Below are 16,484 nucleotides of genomic sequence, written 5' to 3'. Positions count from 1 at the left end.
CGTCCCGGTACTCGCCCACGGGCACGGCCACGCCCATGCATGCCCGGGAGCCCTCGCTCAGCGCCCCCGGCACGAACCGCTTCACGGAGGCCTTGGGCCGCAGGAAGCCCTCCGGGGTGGCAGCCGCCGAGCCGGCCAGCGGGAAGACGACATCGGCTCTGCACTCCAGGCTCAGCTTCGGGGCTGCCAGGATCACAGCGGCTGTTGCGCTGTGGAGCACGCAGACCACTGTCCCACCCGGGACCCCCAGGCGCCACGTGGGGCCGGAGCCTCCTCCCTCCCAGGAGGGAGATGAGACACTGACACAGAGGCTTCAGGGCCCAGTGACCAGTGCAGGTCACAGGGTTAGCCACAGCCAGACACAGAGCTCCCTGGCTCCCACCAAGTGTCTCCATCTCACCACTCTTTCAAAAGAAAAACTTTTTTCTATAACTTTTTCCCATTATGGTTAGTGCTTCTTGTGTCCTGTTTGAGAAATCTTTGTCTACCCCAAGATCATGAAAATATGCTCCTATGTTTTCTTCCAGAAGCTTCACAACTTTGCCTTTTACATTTAAATCTATGATCCATCTGGACTTGATTTTTTGTGTAGTTTGTGAGGTAGGGAGTCAACATATATATTTTTTTCCCATATAAGTCTCCAATTGACCCAGCACTACAGTTTTTAAATAGTGACTATTTAACAAGTCCCGTCCTACGTGTCAAGCATTGTGCTAAGAATCTTATTTCAAACTCCCATAACCGTAGGGGGTAAAGCCAGTTATAATCTTCATTTCAGTTTTAAAACCAAAAGGGGTTGAAGCTTCTCACTCCTCTTCTTGGAAGAGGGGAGAAGAGACTCAGCCCAGAACCAGGACCCAGTTCGGCCAGCTCCAGCCCGCAGCTGGGCTCCGCGATGCTCACAGATCAAGCAGCAGCCATTCTAAAGCTAAGAAGCCAGGAGCCGTGTCCTGCCCAGAGCTCCACCACCTGAGTTATTTCTTCATGGAACCCTCAGTGTATCACATGAGACATCAGATCAGTGGTGTACTTGAAAAGCAGGTGGCCCTAACTCCAGGGCCAGTTCCTACCTAGTAGCTAAAAGGGTAGCAGGTGAGAAGCAGGAACCCCGGCTCCACTGCTCCCCAACAGAGTCTGGGAAGTCCTGTGCACACGTACCGCAGTCAGCCTCCCCTCCAAAGGCTGGCGGGCAGAGGCAGTGGTACCTGTCCAGTCCTTCTGGAACACACGTGCCTCCATTCTGGCAGGGCTGCGAGTCACAGGGGCCTATCAGAGAGATGCCTGTTAACAGTCTGGCACATCAGCCCAGAGATGTGAAGGGGTTTGGCTACCCTGCCCCACCAGGGCCCAGCCCCTTCCTTTCCCCAGATGCACTAGGAAATTAGTCTCAACACCTGTAGCAAAGAGGAAAAGGAAAGTAAATGAGGTACGTAAGGCGGGGTTAGGGTGTAGGTGGTACCAGACACTCAATGGTGGGCTCAGTAAGGCCCCGTGCGAATTACAGGCTCACTTGGGGTTCTGCCAGTGGGATCTGGCTCCTGGCTCTGATACTGGGAACACGTGTTATGGACTGAATTTCCCCCCCCACACCCCGGCCTCCAAATTTATATGTAGGAGTCCAAACCCCCAATACCTTAAAAATGTTAATCTACTACTTGGTGGTCACATGATTGTAATTAAAGTATACACTTCTGGAAGGTAGGAATTATCGAGGGTAACTCTGGGCTCCTAGGCCAGCAGTTCTGTCAGTTGGAGTTTCATGCAAACAACTGAGGGCTCATTAACAGCACCAACAGTGGCCTTTAACTGAGCAGCTATTATGGGGCCAGGTATTGTGCTAAGCGCTACACATGTATGATCTCACTTCACTGATACAACTGGATGAAGCAGCTACCGTGAACCGCCACGTCACAGACGAGGAAGCTGAAACTTGACGAACAGAAGTCACGTGCTGAAGGTCAGCTACTTGGAAAGTGGCAGAGCTGGGACTCAAACACAGGTCACTCTGGTTCCAAAACCATAAGTCCTTGAGCTTTAATTTCTGAGCAGAAACAACCCCACTTTCAGTTCCTCCCATGTGTCAGAGACCAGCCAAGTTGGAACTTTAAAATAAGATGCCCGAAGGATCACCTAACCCCAGGCAGGAAGCACCATCCTGCCTGCACACAAAGCCTCTGGCTCTGCTTCCGAGGGACGGACTCCCGACCTCATCAGGAGTAGCATATCTACACAAGCCCTGATGCCAAGACACTTCAGTGTGATTTGTGTGCTCCTGGGTCAGTGAGACGCCCTAGACCCCGGGGTGAGGAGCAGCGAGGGCCCGTTGGGAAGCCAGGCTGCATGATCTTAATGGTATTGAAAAGTCCTCCTGTTTGCTTGCGACTGTGTAGCCGATGAAGCACTTTGGTGGACATCACCTACTGAGTCTTCCCTAGGATCCCTTGTATGGTACCCACTATGGTCCAGAGCAGGGAAATGGGGAGCCCAGACATGGGGCAAACATTACCCCCATTTTACAGAGGAGGAAGTGAGGCTCAGGTATCTTGCCCTGAGTCTGGTGCAAGATGTGAGGCTTTCTGTCTGCACAGCTGGGGCTCAGTGCATGCCCTGCTCTGCCTCTTGTCAACGCAAGGGGCCCTGGTTAAGGAAGTAATTCCAAAGCCTTCACTCCCTTTCTCAGTGAAAATATACCACTGACCAAGGGAGGCATGAGTATGGCATGAGCATGTTCCTCTGCCTCTGAAAATGCCTGTCCCTGTGCCCTGGAGCTCAGTCCAACCCCACTTGCTACCCCAGGAGTATAAATGCCACTTTGGGAGCCAGCCTAGTCCCAGGGCCAGAAAGAAGAGGAGAATCCAAGAGGCAGACTGCACCTGGGCGGGTGGTCCTGTAGCAGGTGGCAGGGTGGGTTAAGAACACTCTCTTCCAGCTACAACCCAAGGAAACAAATGGTAGAGATCAAAGCTTTAACAGGAGAGGGTGTTTAAAACACTAAAAGCTGACACAAGATGCCAATGCAGAAGCAAGTCAAGAAAGACTTGGTTCTTTTTTTTTTCCTGATTCTACCCAGCTTTTGTCTGCACATAGAGTAGGAAATGTTTCAAACTACTCAGACAATTAAAAAAGATAATGGAAGCTGGCTATCATGTCAGAAATTAGAGATATCTGTGTTCAATACTCTGCACTACGGCAACAGCTTTCTATTACGAGTTACTTTCTGGGGCCAGCACAATGAGTGGGGGGTGGGAAATACTGGGATTAGGCGACTGGATTCTGGTTATGTGACCCCAGGCAAGTTACTTTCCTTCTCTGGTCTTCTGTTCCCTCTTCTATATAGCAACTCTGTAGTTTTCCACTGTGTTCCTCAGAGCCTCAGTGGAGAGGGAAGGGGACTGTCCAGGGCTCCCCCAGTGCCCCCAGCCCCACGCCCCCACCCCAAATGTGCTTTTTCTGGTCTGCATAACAAGTGTCCATACGAGGCTCCATAGCTCAGGAGGATTTGCAAACCACTGGCTGGTCTCAATGACCTCTGAGGTCGGTTTGAGTGACAACCTTCTGTGACAACACAAGGACCACCATTCCTGTGCTGGCTTCCATGCCCCAGCCATCCCCCATCATTACTTCAAGTCCTCAGCTACTTGAAGAGACAGCAGTCTCCTCTTCCAGATGGAGAAATGGGTTCAGGGCTGAATTAAGTTGCCCAAAGTCACACGGTTACCAGAACACAGCAGAGCTGGGATCCGAACTCCATCTCCCACTCCAAAGCCCATGCATCCTGCCCTCTGGGCCTCGCCCCCTGGCTCTCCTGAGTCTGCGGGGTGATGGGCTGACCACAGAGGAGTGGGTCCTCGTCCCTCGGGCAGAAAGCCCTCCTCTTGGCTGGCAGCAGCTCCACGGATGGCCTCATCTAAGGAGATTCTCCTGGGGCCTTCGCGACAAAGTTCTCTAAAACTTGCCAAAGAGCACTTCTCCCGGGGAGATCCCACCCAGGGCTGCTCACCTGGCGGGCAGGCTAACTGGGCTCACCTCTAGGGCGGGGGCTTTCCTGAGGCAAAACATCCACTTGGGATAAAAGCCAAGTCAACTACGAACTCAAGGGGTTGCTGAAATCAAAACTGTGCCAAGCTGCCAGCTCATTAACTCTTCTCCCCCTCCATGTCTACTCCTCATAAAACCACAGGTCCTAGCCCAGAAAGCTCCACGGGCCCTGCCCTCCCTACCCAGGCCTACAGGAGCCAGCGTTGTTGAGCAGACACTATCCATAGGGCTTCGCCTGGGCCTGTGCTCAGCTAGTCCCCCGCTTCCCTCAGGTCTGGTCCCTGCCCACTCATTAAAGCTGCACCCCTACCCTCTACTTACCCCACCCTGTCCCACCCCGCATCCTTTCCCCTATTGCACTTACCACCACCTAATAGTTCATTTAGGTATTCACTTTGTTCACTGCTGCCTCTTGCTCATGAGAGCAGATTTGTTTCCGAGACGCTCATGCTGATTCCCCAGGACCTGGGGCAGTGCTGGGAACTTAGGAGAGCCTCGGTGAGTATTTCTTGAATGAGGGGATTGATGAAAAGCCTACTATATGCATTATTCTAGGAGCCTGCAATGTCAGTGCATTCTACGAATTACCTCGCTGCCTGCAATGTCAGTGCATTCTACGAATTACCTCGCCGCGTGCCCCTGGCAATCCTCTGGGGGCAGGTCCTGTTATCGCCCCCTTGCTGAATGTGGAAACAGACAGCGGGAGGTTCCCGGCTCACTAGTGGTGATGCCCCCAGAGTCTGAGCACATAGCCATGAAGTGTACTCTACCCACCAGCCTCTCCCAGGGCTCCCGGCTCTGGACGCCTCTGCCCACTGCTACCCGGTTCCCACATCTTTCGAGACTACTCAAGCAACCCCTCCTCCATGACGTGTGGCGAGGACAAGCCCCATCCCAGCACTTGGGAGGCTCTCTCTGGACCACGAGCTTCTTGGGGCCGCGACTGTGCCTGCCTCCTCGCTGGACCCTGCCTGGCTCACAGTGAGTCCTTAAACATGTTCACCAGGGAATGAAGAACTACCTCCTTTCACTCGAAAGTGCAGGTTCGGAAGAGAGCCTCTAGTGGCCTCTGACATGGCACGAGGCCCCACTTCCTCTGATCCACATGGGGGGCACCGCCCTTCCCTGCCGAGATGGCGTTCGGACTCTGCATCGACCCAACACGGCCCTCACGGCTTCTCAGCCGCTCCATCTCGCTGCTGTGCATCGCTGAGGCCAGGCCAAGGGGCCAAGGTGCAGCTGGTTCCAACGCTACCCTGGCCCTCCAGAAAGGACTAGAGGACGAGATCATGAGCTCCTGACCAGGTGCCATACTGAAGGTGGTCCGGATAAAGGGGGACGACCTGGGGGTCTGCGGGGCAGTGGCTGAGGGCCGGGCGGCGGGTGCTCTTGAATGCCTGAGCTCCGGCCCTGAAGAATCCAGCATTCTTCACGGCCTCCACATCCGGAATCCATCGAAGCACCGTAAGCCTCTGGCCTTGCTCAGCCCCCATACAAGTGGAAACTGGTGATCGGAGGGACCAGATTAGCAGACTACTATCCCAAGTCCAGACCACCGCCCTGTCAGACCAGCTTTTGGCTGAGTTACCAGCCTTCAGAATGGCTGTGACCCAGGCCCGGGGCTCCTGGGCGGTGTGTCTAAAAGACTCTGACACTGAGTAGCTGTGCCCCTGCCTGGGTCCCCGGAGCTCTGTCCCTGCCTCCCTCCCAGGTCTCCTCCGATCCCTGTCACACACTCCACAGCCAAGGCCCCGGAGAGCCGTTCTCCCTGCAGCCCATGAGCACTTGGCCATCCCCGCCCAGGCCCTGCCCGCAGGCTCTGACCCCACACCTTGTGGACAAACCTGGAAAAGGGACAGAGAGCAGCCAGCACGGCCTTGGTCCCCCGAGATACCCTCCGGCACGGGGCCTGGCCGGCAAGCTGCCTGACCATCTCTAGCGTCTTGCGCTCACAGGGGTGAGGCTGGACCTTGCAGTCTGTGTCCACCGTGCATACCCGAGGCAGGGAAGACAGGGTTACGCCTCCTTCCTCCGCCTGTGGGCCCACCACCCTCAGCCCTGGCTCTTTCCCGGCAGAGTACATGGGGGAGGGGCAGCCGGTCTCCGAGCATCTCCTCTGCACAAGCCCGCCGCCCCACACCGCTCTTCCTTCCTGTGCACACGTGTACCTTTTTTTTTTTTTTTTTTTTTTTTTTTTACAACGTACTTCACTCTAGCTCCTGGATGGAGCCTGACAAAGATGACTGGGAATACAGGGATCTCACCCCCAGATGAGGCCTCCCTGTGCTGACAGCAGGGGAGGGGACCCCACCGGATCTAAGCCTCTCTACCCCGTGCGACAAGTTCGGAATTCCCAGCCTAGAACCCCACAGGGCCTGACACAGGGCGGTAGAACAGAGCAGAGGGCCCCAGGGCCGAGGCTGCTGGGCTCCATTCCTCTTCCCTCCCTCTCAGGGGGACCTCCGGCCTTGGGGAACCCTCCTCACCCCCATCCCGCTACCATACAGGCGAGGCCACTCCTTTCCACACGGAAAGGCCTTACTCACCCGGAGAGGCAATGGTGCACGTGGCAGAGCCGCCGAGGGTGCTGGAGAGGCCGTGGGCGGCGTCCTCCACCTGCTCGGCCATCAGCACGTGCTGCTCCCTTGGCTCGCTGGCCAGCGTGCGCAGCTCCTCCCACCTGTGCCCCGAGCCCCCGGCCGAGAAGTTACAATGGCTCATCGCCCCACACTCACCCACCTCCTATCCACCCGTCTCCTAGACGCTGGGCTCCCTGTGGACAGCCCCGCCACCCACTACTGCAGGAGCCACAGAGCTGCAACCTCATCCACCTAGGATGCAGGTAAGGTCTAGAAGTGAAGCACAGAAGGACCTCGAGGATGCTCAGCCATGGGTCATAACGTGCACATGCTCCAGTCCCCGAACTTCCTCAGAGGAGAGCCTCACACTCAAACCGTCGTCTCTTATTTGAGACAGGGTCCTAACAGATTTAGTCGTCTGGTTTTGCAACCTATAGCTGATGAGAAAAATTTAACCAGAGGGCTTCCCTGGGGGCACCGTGGTTAAGAATCAGCCTGCCAATGCAGGGGACATGGGTTTGAGCCCTGGTCCGGGAAGATCCCACATGCCGCGGAGCAACTAAGCACGTGCACCTCTACTGAGCCCGAGTACCACAACTACTGAAGCCTGCACGCCTAGAGCCTGTGCAACAAGAGAAGCCACCCAATGGGAAGCTCGCGCACCGCAACGAGGAGTAGCCCCTGCTCATCACAACTAGAGAAAGCCCATGCACAGCAACGAAGACCCAACGCAGCCAAAAATGAAAAAAAAAAATTTTAACTAGAAAGGAAATGAAGGAAAGTGGTTCTAGGTGACAGCAAGAGAAGAACAAACAGGGACAGCTAGTAACAGAAAAGAAAAACAAATCTTGAAGAATTATAAATAGTGGCAATAAGAACTCAAAGGCCAGCAACATGAGGCCGTGTAGAGGCAGGAGCTGGCGTAGCTCTACAACCAGAGGGCACTGTTAGTGTCCAGAACAGAAATGCTGTGGGGGATGATGACCGTAGGGCATGAAGAAAGGCTTAAATGATGTTGAGAAACCTGCTTTTAAGAAGACAAGGCAGTCAGTGACACATTTAGAATCCTGCCTATCAAAAATTCATCAAAACAGACCACGGCTTGGCAATACAGCAAAACCTTCATGTATCTCTAAACCTCCTAATGTAAAGCTCCCCATTCTCCTCTGAAGCCACAGAGACCAGACACTTTGCCCAGCACCTGGGACAGCGCCTGGCACACAGAGGGGCTCCTCAGTTCCGGACTCACATTAGCATTGAGTGGGCAGCTCTGCCGGGCCGCACCCTTAGCTCTCCCAGCCCCCAAACAGACCTTCTTAAAAGCTCCCTGGGTAATTCAGATGCTCAGCCAGAGTTGAGAACCATCAGAGAAGGGGCTCAATGTCCACTAAAAGGGGGAAAGAGTTTGAACAGGCAACAGTCTTTAATCTCACGCTGCAGTGGTTCTCAGACTTTGGCGGCATCAGAATCACTGAGGGGCCAGAAAAACCACAGATTGAGGCTCCTTTTGCCCCAGAGTTTTGGACTCAATGCAGTGGGGCCTGAGTGTGTGCATTTCTAGCAAGCTCCCAGGTGATGCTGATACTGCTGGTCCAAGGAACACACTTGGAGAACCACTGGTCAACAGTGAGCTGGCCTCTTACTAGGAGTGGGGAGGGGTCAGGTAGCCCTGGAAGTCCAACAGGCTTTCTCAGAGGCTTCCTGTGTCTGCAGCTCAGGTCTTCATATCTGAGCCGTGCCCCCTTTTCTGAGCAATGGCTTCTTGATCTCCCTACACTAGGGATGCTCAAAATATGGTCTGTGGGCCAGTGAAGAGCCCTGAACTGTTTCACCCTGATTCAGAATCCGATAAGTATAGACACCAAGCATTTAGAAACTAATCGTACAGCAACTTGACAGTCATTTTATGTCTGTTGGGTCAAATAATAAATATCTGAGTTTCTATTTTGTTTTTATTTCATCTTTCTAGCAACTCATTTTTATTGTATTTTTTTAAAAAAAAGTATCCGTTCATGATGGATTAGAAAAAAAAAACAAACTGGACCTTCACCACAGTTTGAGAAGCGCTACTCCAGCCAGCAGCTGGAGAAGCAAGCCCCAGAACGGGCCAGTATTTCCACCCATGGGAGATTCTATCCTCAGTGACAAACCTTTGGGCAAATACTACGTGCAAGGCACTCTATTTGGCCCTATGTGGGGATGACGGTGGGCAGGGAGCCATGAAGTAACGCCCACTCTCCTCTCTCAAGGGGTTTATACTCCTTATATCTGAGGACACAGAAAGAGCCAGCCGTAAGGCAGCTTGTGTCTAATACCAACTTACTGGCAATGACAATAATGGTGGTGGTACCTGTCATCATCGTCACCAGGACACAGCACAATTGGGGCAGTCCCATGGTACCTACAACCTCAGTCCCCTTCTATCTTCTTCCTCTTTCTGCACTTGCTGGTCCACTCGGCACTCAGCTCCTGGTGATCTTATTTAGGCTTTAAATACCATCCTCAGTTTCAATCTCGATGCCTGTCCTTTCTCCTCTGCTCCAGACTCTCGTATCCAACTCTCTACTCAGCTTCTCTACTTAGATGGCTGATACGCATCTCAAACTTGACTTGTCTGAAACAGAATTCAATTTCCTTTGTTCCTTTCCCACTCTTTCTCTTTTCAGTAAATAGCACCACCATTCACACTGGAGCTCAGGCCAAAATCTTTGATTCTTCTCCCACACACCCATGTCCAATACACCGGTCACTCCATTGCTCTGCCTTCCAAAAGCATCCTAAATCCAGCCACTCCTCAGCGGGGTCACAGCTGCTTCCCTACTGCAAACCATCATAATCTTGCATGTGAGCTGCTCCAAAGGCCTCCTAACTAGACTCCCCACTGCCCCTATTATTGCTTCTCCCTCTGCCTCACCCACCAGTCTATTCTCTCTACCTTGCAGTCAGTGTGATTTTCTAAAAATGTAAGCCAATTCATGTAATTTTCCTGCTCAAACCCCCCACCCCAAAGACTTCCCAGACTACTCATTACAAACTTTAGTCTCTACAATAACCCACAAAAGCTCTAGACCTAACTCCTGCCCACCTCTCCTACCTTATTTCTTATAATTCACCCCTTGCTTGCTGGGCTCCAGCCACTCCTGGCTGTCTCACTGTTTCTATCACACACCGAGCTAGCTACTGCCTCAGGACCTTTGCACTTTCCATCTGCCTGCCTTGCCTGCTCTTTTCCCTGTTATTTGGAAGGCTTGTTCCTCACTCAGGTTTCTGTTCAAAAACCAACTCTTCAAAGGAGCCTTGCCAGACCCCCCTATCTAAAACAGCTGTCCTCTCTATTCCCATCACTCTGTAACCTCTTCCCTACTTTATTGTTCTCCTTTGAATTTTATTTCCACCTGAAACTGTTACTTATTTATTCACTCCTTTTTTTTTTTTTAAAATCTAGTTCCTTTCCTAGAACAGAAGCTCCACCAGGGCAGGGACTTTGTACTGCTGTCTGTGCATCCTGAGAACCTAGAACAGTGTCTGGCACAAGGAAGACAACATATATTTATTGATTGAGAGAATAAATAATGTACAGTTGGTCCTCTATATCTGTGGGTTCCACATCCATGGATATGGGTGGCCAACTAAGGGACTTAAGCATCCATGGGTTTTGGTATCCACAGGGGTCCTAGAACCAACCCCCTGCAGATACCAAGGAACAACTATACTAAAATTAATGAAGAGATTTCTATGTATAGGCACAGTGCCCAGACCAAGAGTCATTTCACTTGATACCCACAAATGACAACAGCCCCCCTGAGGTCACCTCCATTTTCAGGGTTGAGAGCATTCAGGAACTGTGCCCCCCTCTCCTCTAGGAAGGCATATTCCTGCATCTGGCTCCTGACCCACCCTGTGCAGTTGGATGAGTCCATGAATTTCCATTTCTGCCCAGATAAATTGGAGTCAAGTTTCTGACACTTGAAATCAAGTATTCAGACTAAATTAAAGACGATGCAAACTCTCAGACTTCCAAAGACTTGGCGGTCCCCTTGTGCCAGCAACAATACAGCAAAGTGACAAAAAAACGGATCCAGGAAGGATCAGGATGGTTTTCCCAGCTCCCCTCTCTTCCCATGGCTGCGACGTCCCCAGGCTGACCCAGAGGGCTGACCCCGCGTGACCAAATCTCTTACTGGGAAGCAGACCCCCACAGTAAACACAGGTGACACCCCTTTGCTTCAGCTGCTTGGCTGGCAGGGCCACATGCCCTTGGGACCTCCCGTCAGTGACAATGATGGGGACCTGGGGCACAGAGGCAGTTCTGCCCCCAGGGAATCCTTTATGCAGAAGGTATTTCAGAGCAAGGCCCATCTCTGTACGTCCTCCTCTGAGCTCACCCAGAAGGAAAAAAACAGAGAAGAAAGAGTCAGCGGTCCAGAGGTGAAGTTGGAATGAGAGCCTGAAATGATGGCCACCTTCTTCCAGCAGAGACTCAAAGGGACAATTCCAGCATGAGATACGCACTCTCTCACCATCTAAACCACAAGAATGATGAAGAGAAATGAACTTTTCCCCTGGACTTAACACTCCCCCATACATCTCTGTTGTGTTATGTAACAATGACATTCTTTGTGTATGTGTTTGCTGTCTCTCGCCGTGGTGTCTCTGGGGCACAATTCTCCTCATTTGTCTAACACCCACCTCCCATCTCCCCATCCGCATACCATTCCCTTCTTGTTACAGCTCAACATCTCCTTGGGGTGGGAAAGCAGATAAATGAGCTTCATAAGAATTTATGGGCGTGAAGGATGGGGCTCTGCGGCAAGGGTCTGATGAGGCCTCTCTGTCCCACTTCCAAGTTCAGGGTTGGGCGCTGGAAGGCTGAACCGTTTGACTGCTTTCAGATCAGGGCAGGTTACGGTGGTCCCATCTCATCAGGATGCTAAGATTCTCTAATCCTCACAGCCTAGTTATAGGGACTGTCGATTGAGCTTGGAATCCCAGCACAGAATCCCTACTAAAGCTCGCCATAGGAAGCTCGTGCAAACGTCCTCAGAGGGTGGACTGCCAGCTCTGTCAACTGGGAAGAAAATAATGACTCACTACAATAGATTTTGGGCAAAACCTTTCAGTGGATGGTAATAGATGAGGAATCCGCTGCTCAGAGACCAGTAATACTAACTTAATATTTACTTTGCACTTACCACATGTCAGGCACCACTGTGCTAAGAGTGTGTGTGTGTGTGTGTGTGTGTGTGTGTGTAAAGGTGCTTGGCTCATATAATTCTCACCACAGCTCTGAGACAGGGGAGTTCAGAGAAGAGAAGGGCCTTAGCTAAGGTGACATAGCTCATGGGTGGTGGAGGTAGGACCTGAACCCTCCACTTCCAGAGCCCAAGTTCTTAAACATCAGGCTACACAGCCTGCCTCTCCCCAGCCAGCGGAGGTCAGAACTGCAGTTGAAACCCAGTCCAGCTAATTCCAAAGCCAATGGTCATTCCTCTGCAGACTTGCGCCTAACGGGCATGGAAAATGGGCGCCCATTCATTTATGTACTATCTAAGCAGAGACCACGCGGCCAGCAGAGCTTTAAAATATTTACTCTATGGCTCTTTGCTGAAAAGGTTTGCTGACCCCTACTCTATACTGTTCTAAATGGTTTCAAAACACTTTTCGCCAAAAGCCAGGAGCTCCCTCTGCCTTCCCCCTGGCAGGGCTCCCCACAAGCCTCTGGCTGTGGCCCTGCATCCTTAGCTTCTCAGCCAGACTTCGCTTTCTCTCCTCAAAACACCCCCGCAACCCTCGCCCATCTAATCATCACTTCTTTCCATATGGATTCAAAGCTTCAGGACCAGGAAAAAAGGCACTTGTTCTCTGCAACTCTGTTCTTGTTTCTCATACAGGTCTACCCTCGGCCCCTCCAGAGTTAACCTTTGTTTTCCCTTTTCAATCCAGATTTTCTGAGTGGGTCTGGGCCCCGCTCTTCATAGCTACCAGCCTGTGGCTAGAGAGAAATTAAATTTCAAGGCCACGAGGGCCCAGACTACAACTCCACGGACCTCTGGGGTGTCCGCTTCCACATCGCTTAGCGCACAAATGCCCGTGCCGGCCACCCTCTCCACCTCTGCACCTGACCTGCTGGCTTCTGACCGACCAAGCGCAGGTGAGATTCCTAACAGCATCTGAACCCCGGGAAATGAGAAGAAACCCTGCTACCTCCACTTTTCTTATTCCACAGGGTGTTTCTCACAGAGGCTGTTCTGAGCTCATTGTCTGGCTCCAGACAGGAAGGTCTGAGGCCAGAATCTAAGGTTTTTCTAATTTCTCTCCAACGGGACTAAACTAGGTAGAAAGTGAAGGTTCACAGATGGACTGCTGTTTATGATAGAAACGCGTGGACTGATTAAGAACAAGGGCGCAGATACTAGTCCTTTGAGATACTGGCCAGCTAAACTTGGCAACGTTACTTGGTCTGACACTCCTGTTAAACCTGCTAAAGTAGAAAAAGTAACAGTACTGTTTGAGGATTAAATGCTGTATCCAGTGCCTGCTAGTACCTAGTAAGCACTCCATCAGTGGTCATTATAATGAACTACCTAGCAGCCTCTTCTAAGAAGTTTACTTTTGAGTTAGTCTCAAATTCTAGTCAGCGTGAAAGTCCCTTAGGAGATTTACTAATGTGGATTTTCAGATTCCATCCTCCCAGAGTCCAAATTGGTGGGTGTGTGACCAGGCCTGAGAATCTATCAATACATTTTAGACCCGCCTCCCCTTTCCCACCCCCCGTGATTCTGATGCAGGTAGTTCATGGAATAGACTTTGAAAAATAATTCATAAGAACACTCACTGTAGGTACAGGGATGTTGATTACAGGAGTTTTTGTTGTTGTTGGTTTCAGCGATGGACAAAAATCCTGGAATCAAGCTAAATGTGTCCTTTTAGGGGTCTGATCTACTATATTGTAAGAGCTCAATTCATTGATTACATAACCATTAAAAAGGATCAACATGAAAAATAATGCAGCTTTATGCAAAAATACACACCAAAAAATATTAAGTAAAATTAAAAAAAAAAAGAGCAAAGTGCTTTGTAATTTTAACTATTCTAAAAACTATGTTTAAATGTTAATGCAGCTTGAAAGAGGCCAGAGCTGGCTATAAAAGGCTTTGTGCTAACGAAAGGGGTCATTGCTATTTCTGCAGAGCTACTCAACACGGTACAACTTTGATAAAGCTACAGATGGGGTCCAAAAAAAAAAAAATTCAATCATAGGAAACTCAGAGTCATGTTATGTGAAATTAATCAGATGATGGAACAGACGTGCACAGCCCTCTGGCCAGACTTCTAGGCATTCGGAAGCCAACTGCTGGCTGTGTTTTATCTGATTTTAGGTTATCATGGAGTACAACACTGTAAGGTTTGATTGTAGTACTTTTTAAACTTATTACAAAGTAGCAATAAGGTGACTGTCAAAGTGTCTTCTTAGTCATTTCAAAACATGCTTTTAGGGGACTGCACTGATCTGGAAAGGCAAGTGTTCTGGGTTTTGGGGAGAGCTGTGCTCATCCGTCGAGAATTTAAAACTCCACTGAAGAAAAGGGGTAAAGAGCCCTGGGCAGGTCATCGCTCCCATTCGGCCAACATTCCTCTGTTATTAGTAAGAGTGTCTTAACGTTCAATGTCCTCAATGACCCTGCAACCGTGGCCAAAAAACCAGGAACTGCCTCCTTTTCTTGTTTGTTGTCTTACAGCCAACCTGGGATACACAAATGCTAACCATTCTCATCCCCAAAAGAAGAGCTGACCTTGTTCAGACACGTAAAGAGGCATCTTTCTCCACCCCCCAGTGCCCTCATCTGGTGCATCCTCAATGCATCTCCGCATGTCATGGGTTATGAATAACAGCCCTTAGTTACGATTTTCAGCACAGCTGACAAGAGGCTCAACTAATTACTTAGGGGGCAGGGGTGGAGGGGGAGGTCGGAGAGAGGTGGGAAAGGACAGCTCCATGGGGCCTCCTGGACGCGCAGTGCGACCCTGTGGTCCCGGCCAAGTCACCTGCTCCTCCCCAACCTCAGTATCCTCTTCCATAAAATAAGGGGTTGGAAGAGGTACTGGGTGTTCTCTATAGAGTACCTTTTGGTACCAAGTCACTTAAACTGGCTTAGTTTTTCACAAGAGAGCAGGGCTGAGTCATTTGAGTCAAAGTCCCCCAAACGTTTTTGACTTTCAGTCCTATATTTAAAACATTAGGTTACTTTTTCTTCTGCAAATGTTTGTGTGTATATAATGGGTACAAAAGTTTTTATAACAATAAAATATTATATCAATAATGATATAATTCACATACTACAGAATTCACCATTTTAAAATACAAATGTCGTTGTTAGTATAATTCAGAGTTGTAAAACCATCACCACTACCTAAGTCCAAACTATTACCATCACCCCAAAAAGAAGCTTTATACCTATTAGCACTCATATCCCGCCTCCCCACATCCCCTGGAAATGACTAACCTACTTTGTCTCCACAGATTTGCCCATTTTAGACTATTTCATATAAATGAAATCATACAATATGTGACCTTTTATGTCTGGCTTGTTTCACTTAGCATTTTAGTTAAGCATCTTGCCTCTTGGCCATTTTGATGTCCTCTTTGGAAAAATGTCTATTTAGTTCTTCCGCCCATTTTTTTAAGTTTTTTTTTTTTTTTTTTGGTGATACGCAGGCCTCTCACTGTTGTGGCCTCTCCCGTTGCGGAGCACAGGCTCCGGACGCGCAGGCCCAGTGGCCATGGCTCACGGGCCCAGCCGCTCCGTGGCATGTGGGATACTCCCGGACCGGGGCACGAACCCACGTCCCCTGCATCGGCAGGCAGACCCCCAACCACTGCACCACCAGGGAAGCCCCCCGCCCATTTTTTAACCAGATTGTTGGGTTTTTTGTTATTGCTTTTATGAGTTCTTTATATATTTTGGATAATAACACTTTACTTGATATATGGTTTGCAAAATTTTTCTCAATTCTGTAGGCTGCCTTTTCATTTTGTTGTTTCTTTTGCTGTGCATAAGCTTTTGAGTTTTATGTAGTCCTATCCATTTTTGCTTCTATGAATAAATTTTGTGTACCCATTCATCCATTGGATTTTGGCTATCATAAATAATACTGCTGTGAACATCACTGTACATGTTTTTGTGCAGGCATATGTCTTTGATTCTCTTGGAGTGGAATTCCTAGGACATGTGGTAACTCTATGTTTAACATTTTGAGGAACTCCCGTACTGTTTTCCAAAGTTGCTGCACCACTTTACAATCCTACCAGCAGCGTATGAGGGCTCCAATTTCTCCACATCTCTGCCAACACTTGTTATTGTCTGTCTTTCATTTTATCCCTACTAGTGGGTGTGAAGTGGTATCTCATTATGGTTTTGATTTGCATTTCCTTAAGGACTAATGATGTTGAGCATCTTTTCATGTGCTTATTAGCCATTTATATATCTTCTCTGGAGAAAAGTCTATTTACAAGGTTTCTTATTGAGATGATGAAAATATTCTAAAATTAGATGATGGTAATAGGTGCATAACCCTGAAAATATACTAAAAACCACTGAACTGTACACATTAAAGGTGTGAACTTTACAGTATTTTAATCATGTATCAATAAAGCTGCTTTAAATAAATTAGTGTGTATAACACTCCTAGGCCAGGGGGCAGTGGGAAGAGACCTTTTAAAAGTGCCGATTCTAAGTATCACTGCCCAGAGTGATTTAGCAGGTCTGGAGACAGCCCAGGCACCTGCACTTTAACATACTCCCTAAGCAATTCTGACTCAGACCATCTGACCAAAGACCTCACTTTGACAAGTACTGCTCAGTGTCT

The 16,484-nt window shown here is 49.8% G+C and overlaps 1 protein-coding gene across 1 annotated transcript in view; it reads right to left on the bottom strand.

Moving 5' to 3' along the window:
* VWA2 (von Willebrand factor A domain containing 2) overlaps window positions 1-16,484 on the bottom strand; it is a 60,617-nt gene that overhangs the window by 8,516 nt on the left and 35,617 nt on the right. The window contains 7 exon segments of the mRNA XM_029244731.1: window positions 1-183; window positions 1,159-1,266; window positions 2,874-2,929; window positions 5,883-6,015; window positions 6,585-6,718; window positions 7,819-7,830; window positions 10,807-10,992. Coding sequence (XP_029100564.1) covers window positions 1-183; window positions 1,159-1,266; window positions 2,874-2,929; window positions 5,883-6,015; window positions 6,585-6,718; window positions 7,819-7,830; window positions 10,807-10,992 — 812 coding nt within the window.

Source organism: Monodon monoceros, unplaced genomic scaffold (genome assembly GCF_005190385.1).
Source record: "Monodon monoceros isolate NGI ecotype Baffin Bay Population unplaced genomic scaffold, NGI_Narwhal_1 Super_Scaffold_4, whole genome shotgun sequence".
NCBI classification, from domain to species: Eukaryota; Metazoa; Chordata; class Mammalia; order Artiodactyla; family Monodontidae; genus Monodon; species Monodon monoceros.
This window is presented reverse-complemented; position numbering and strand designations above follow the sequence as displayed.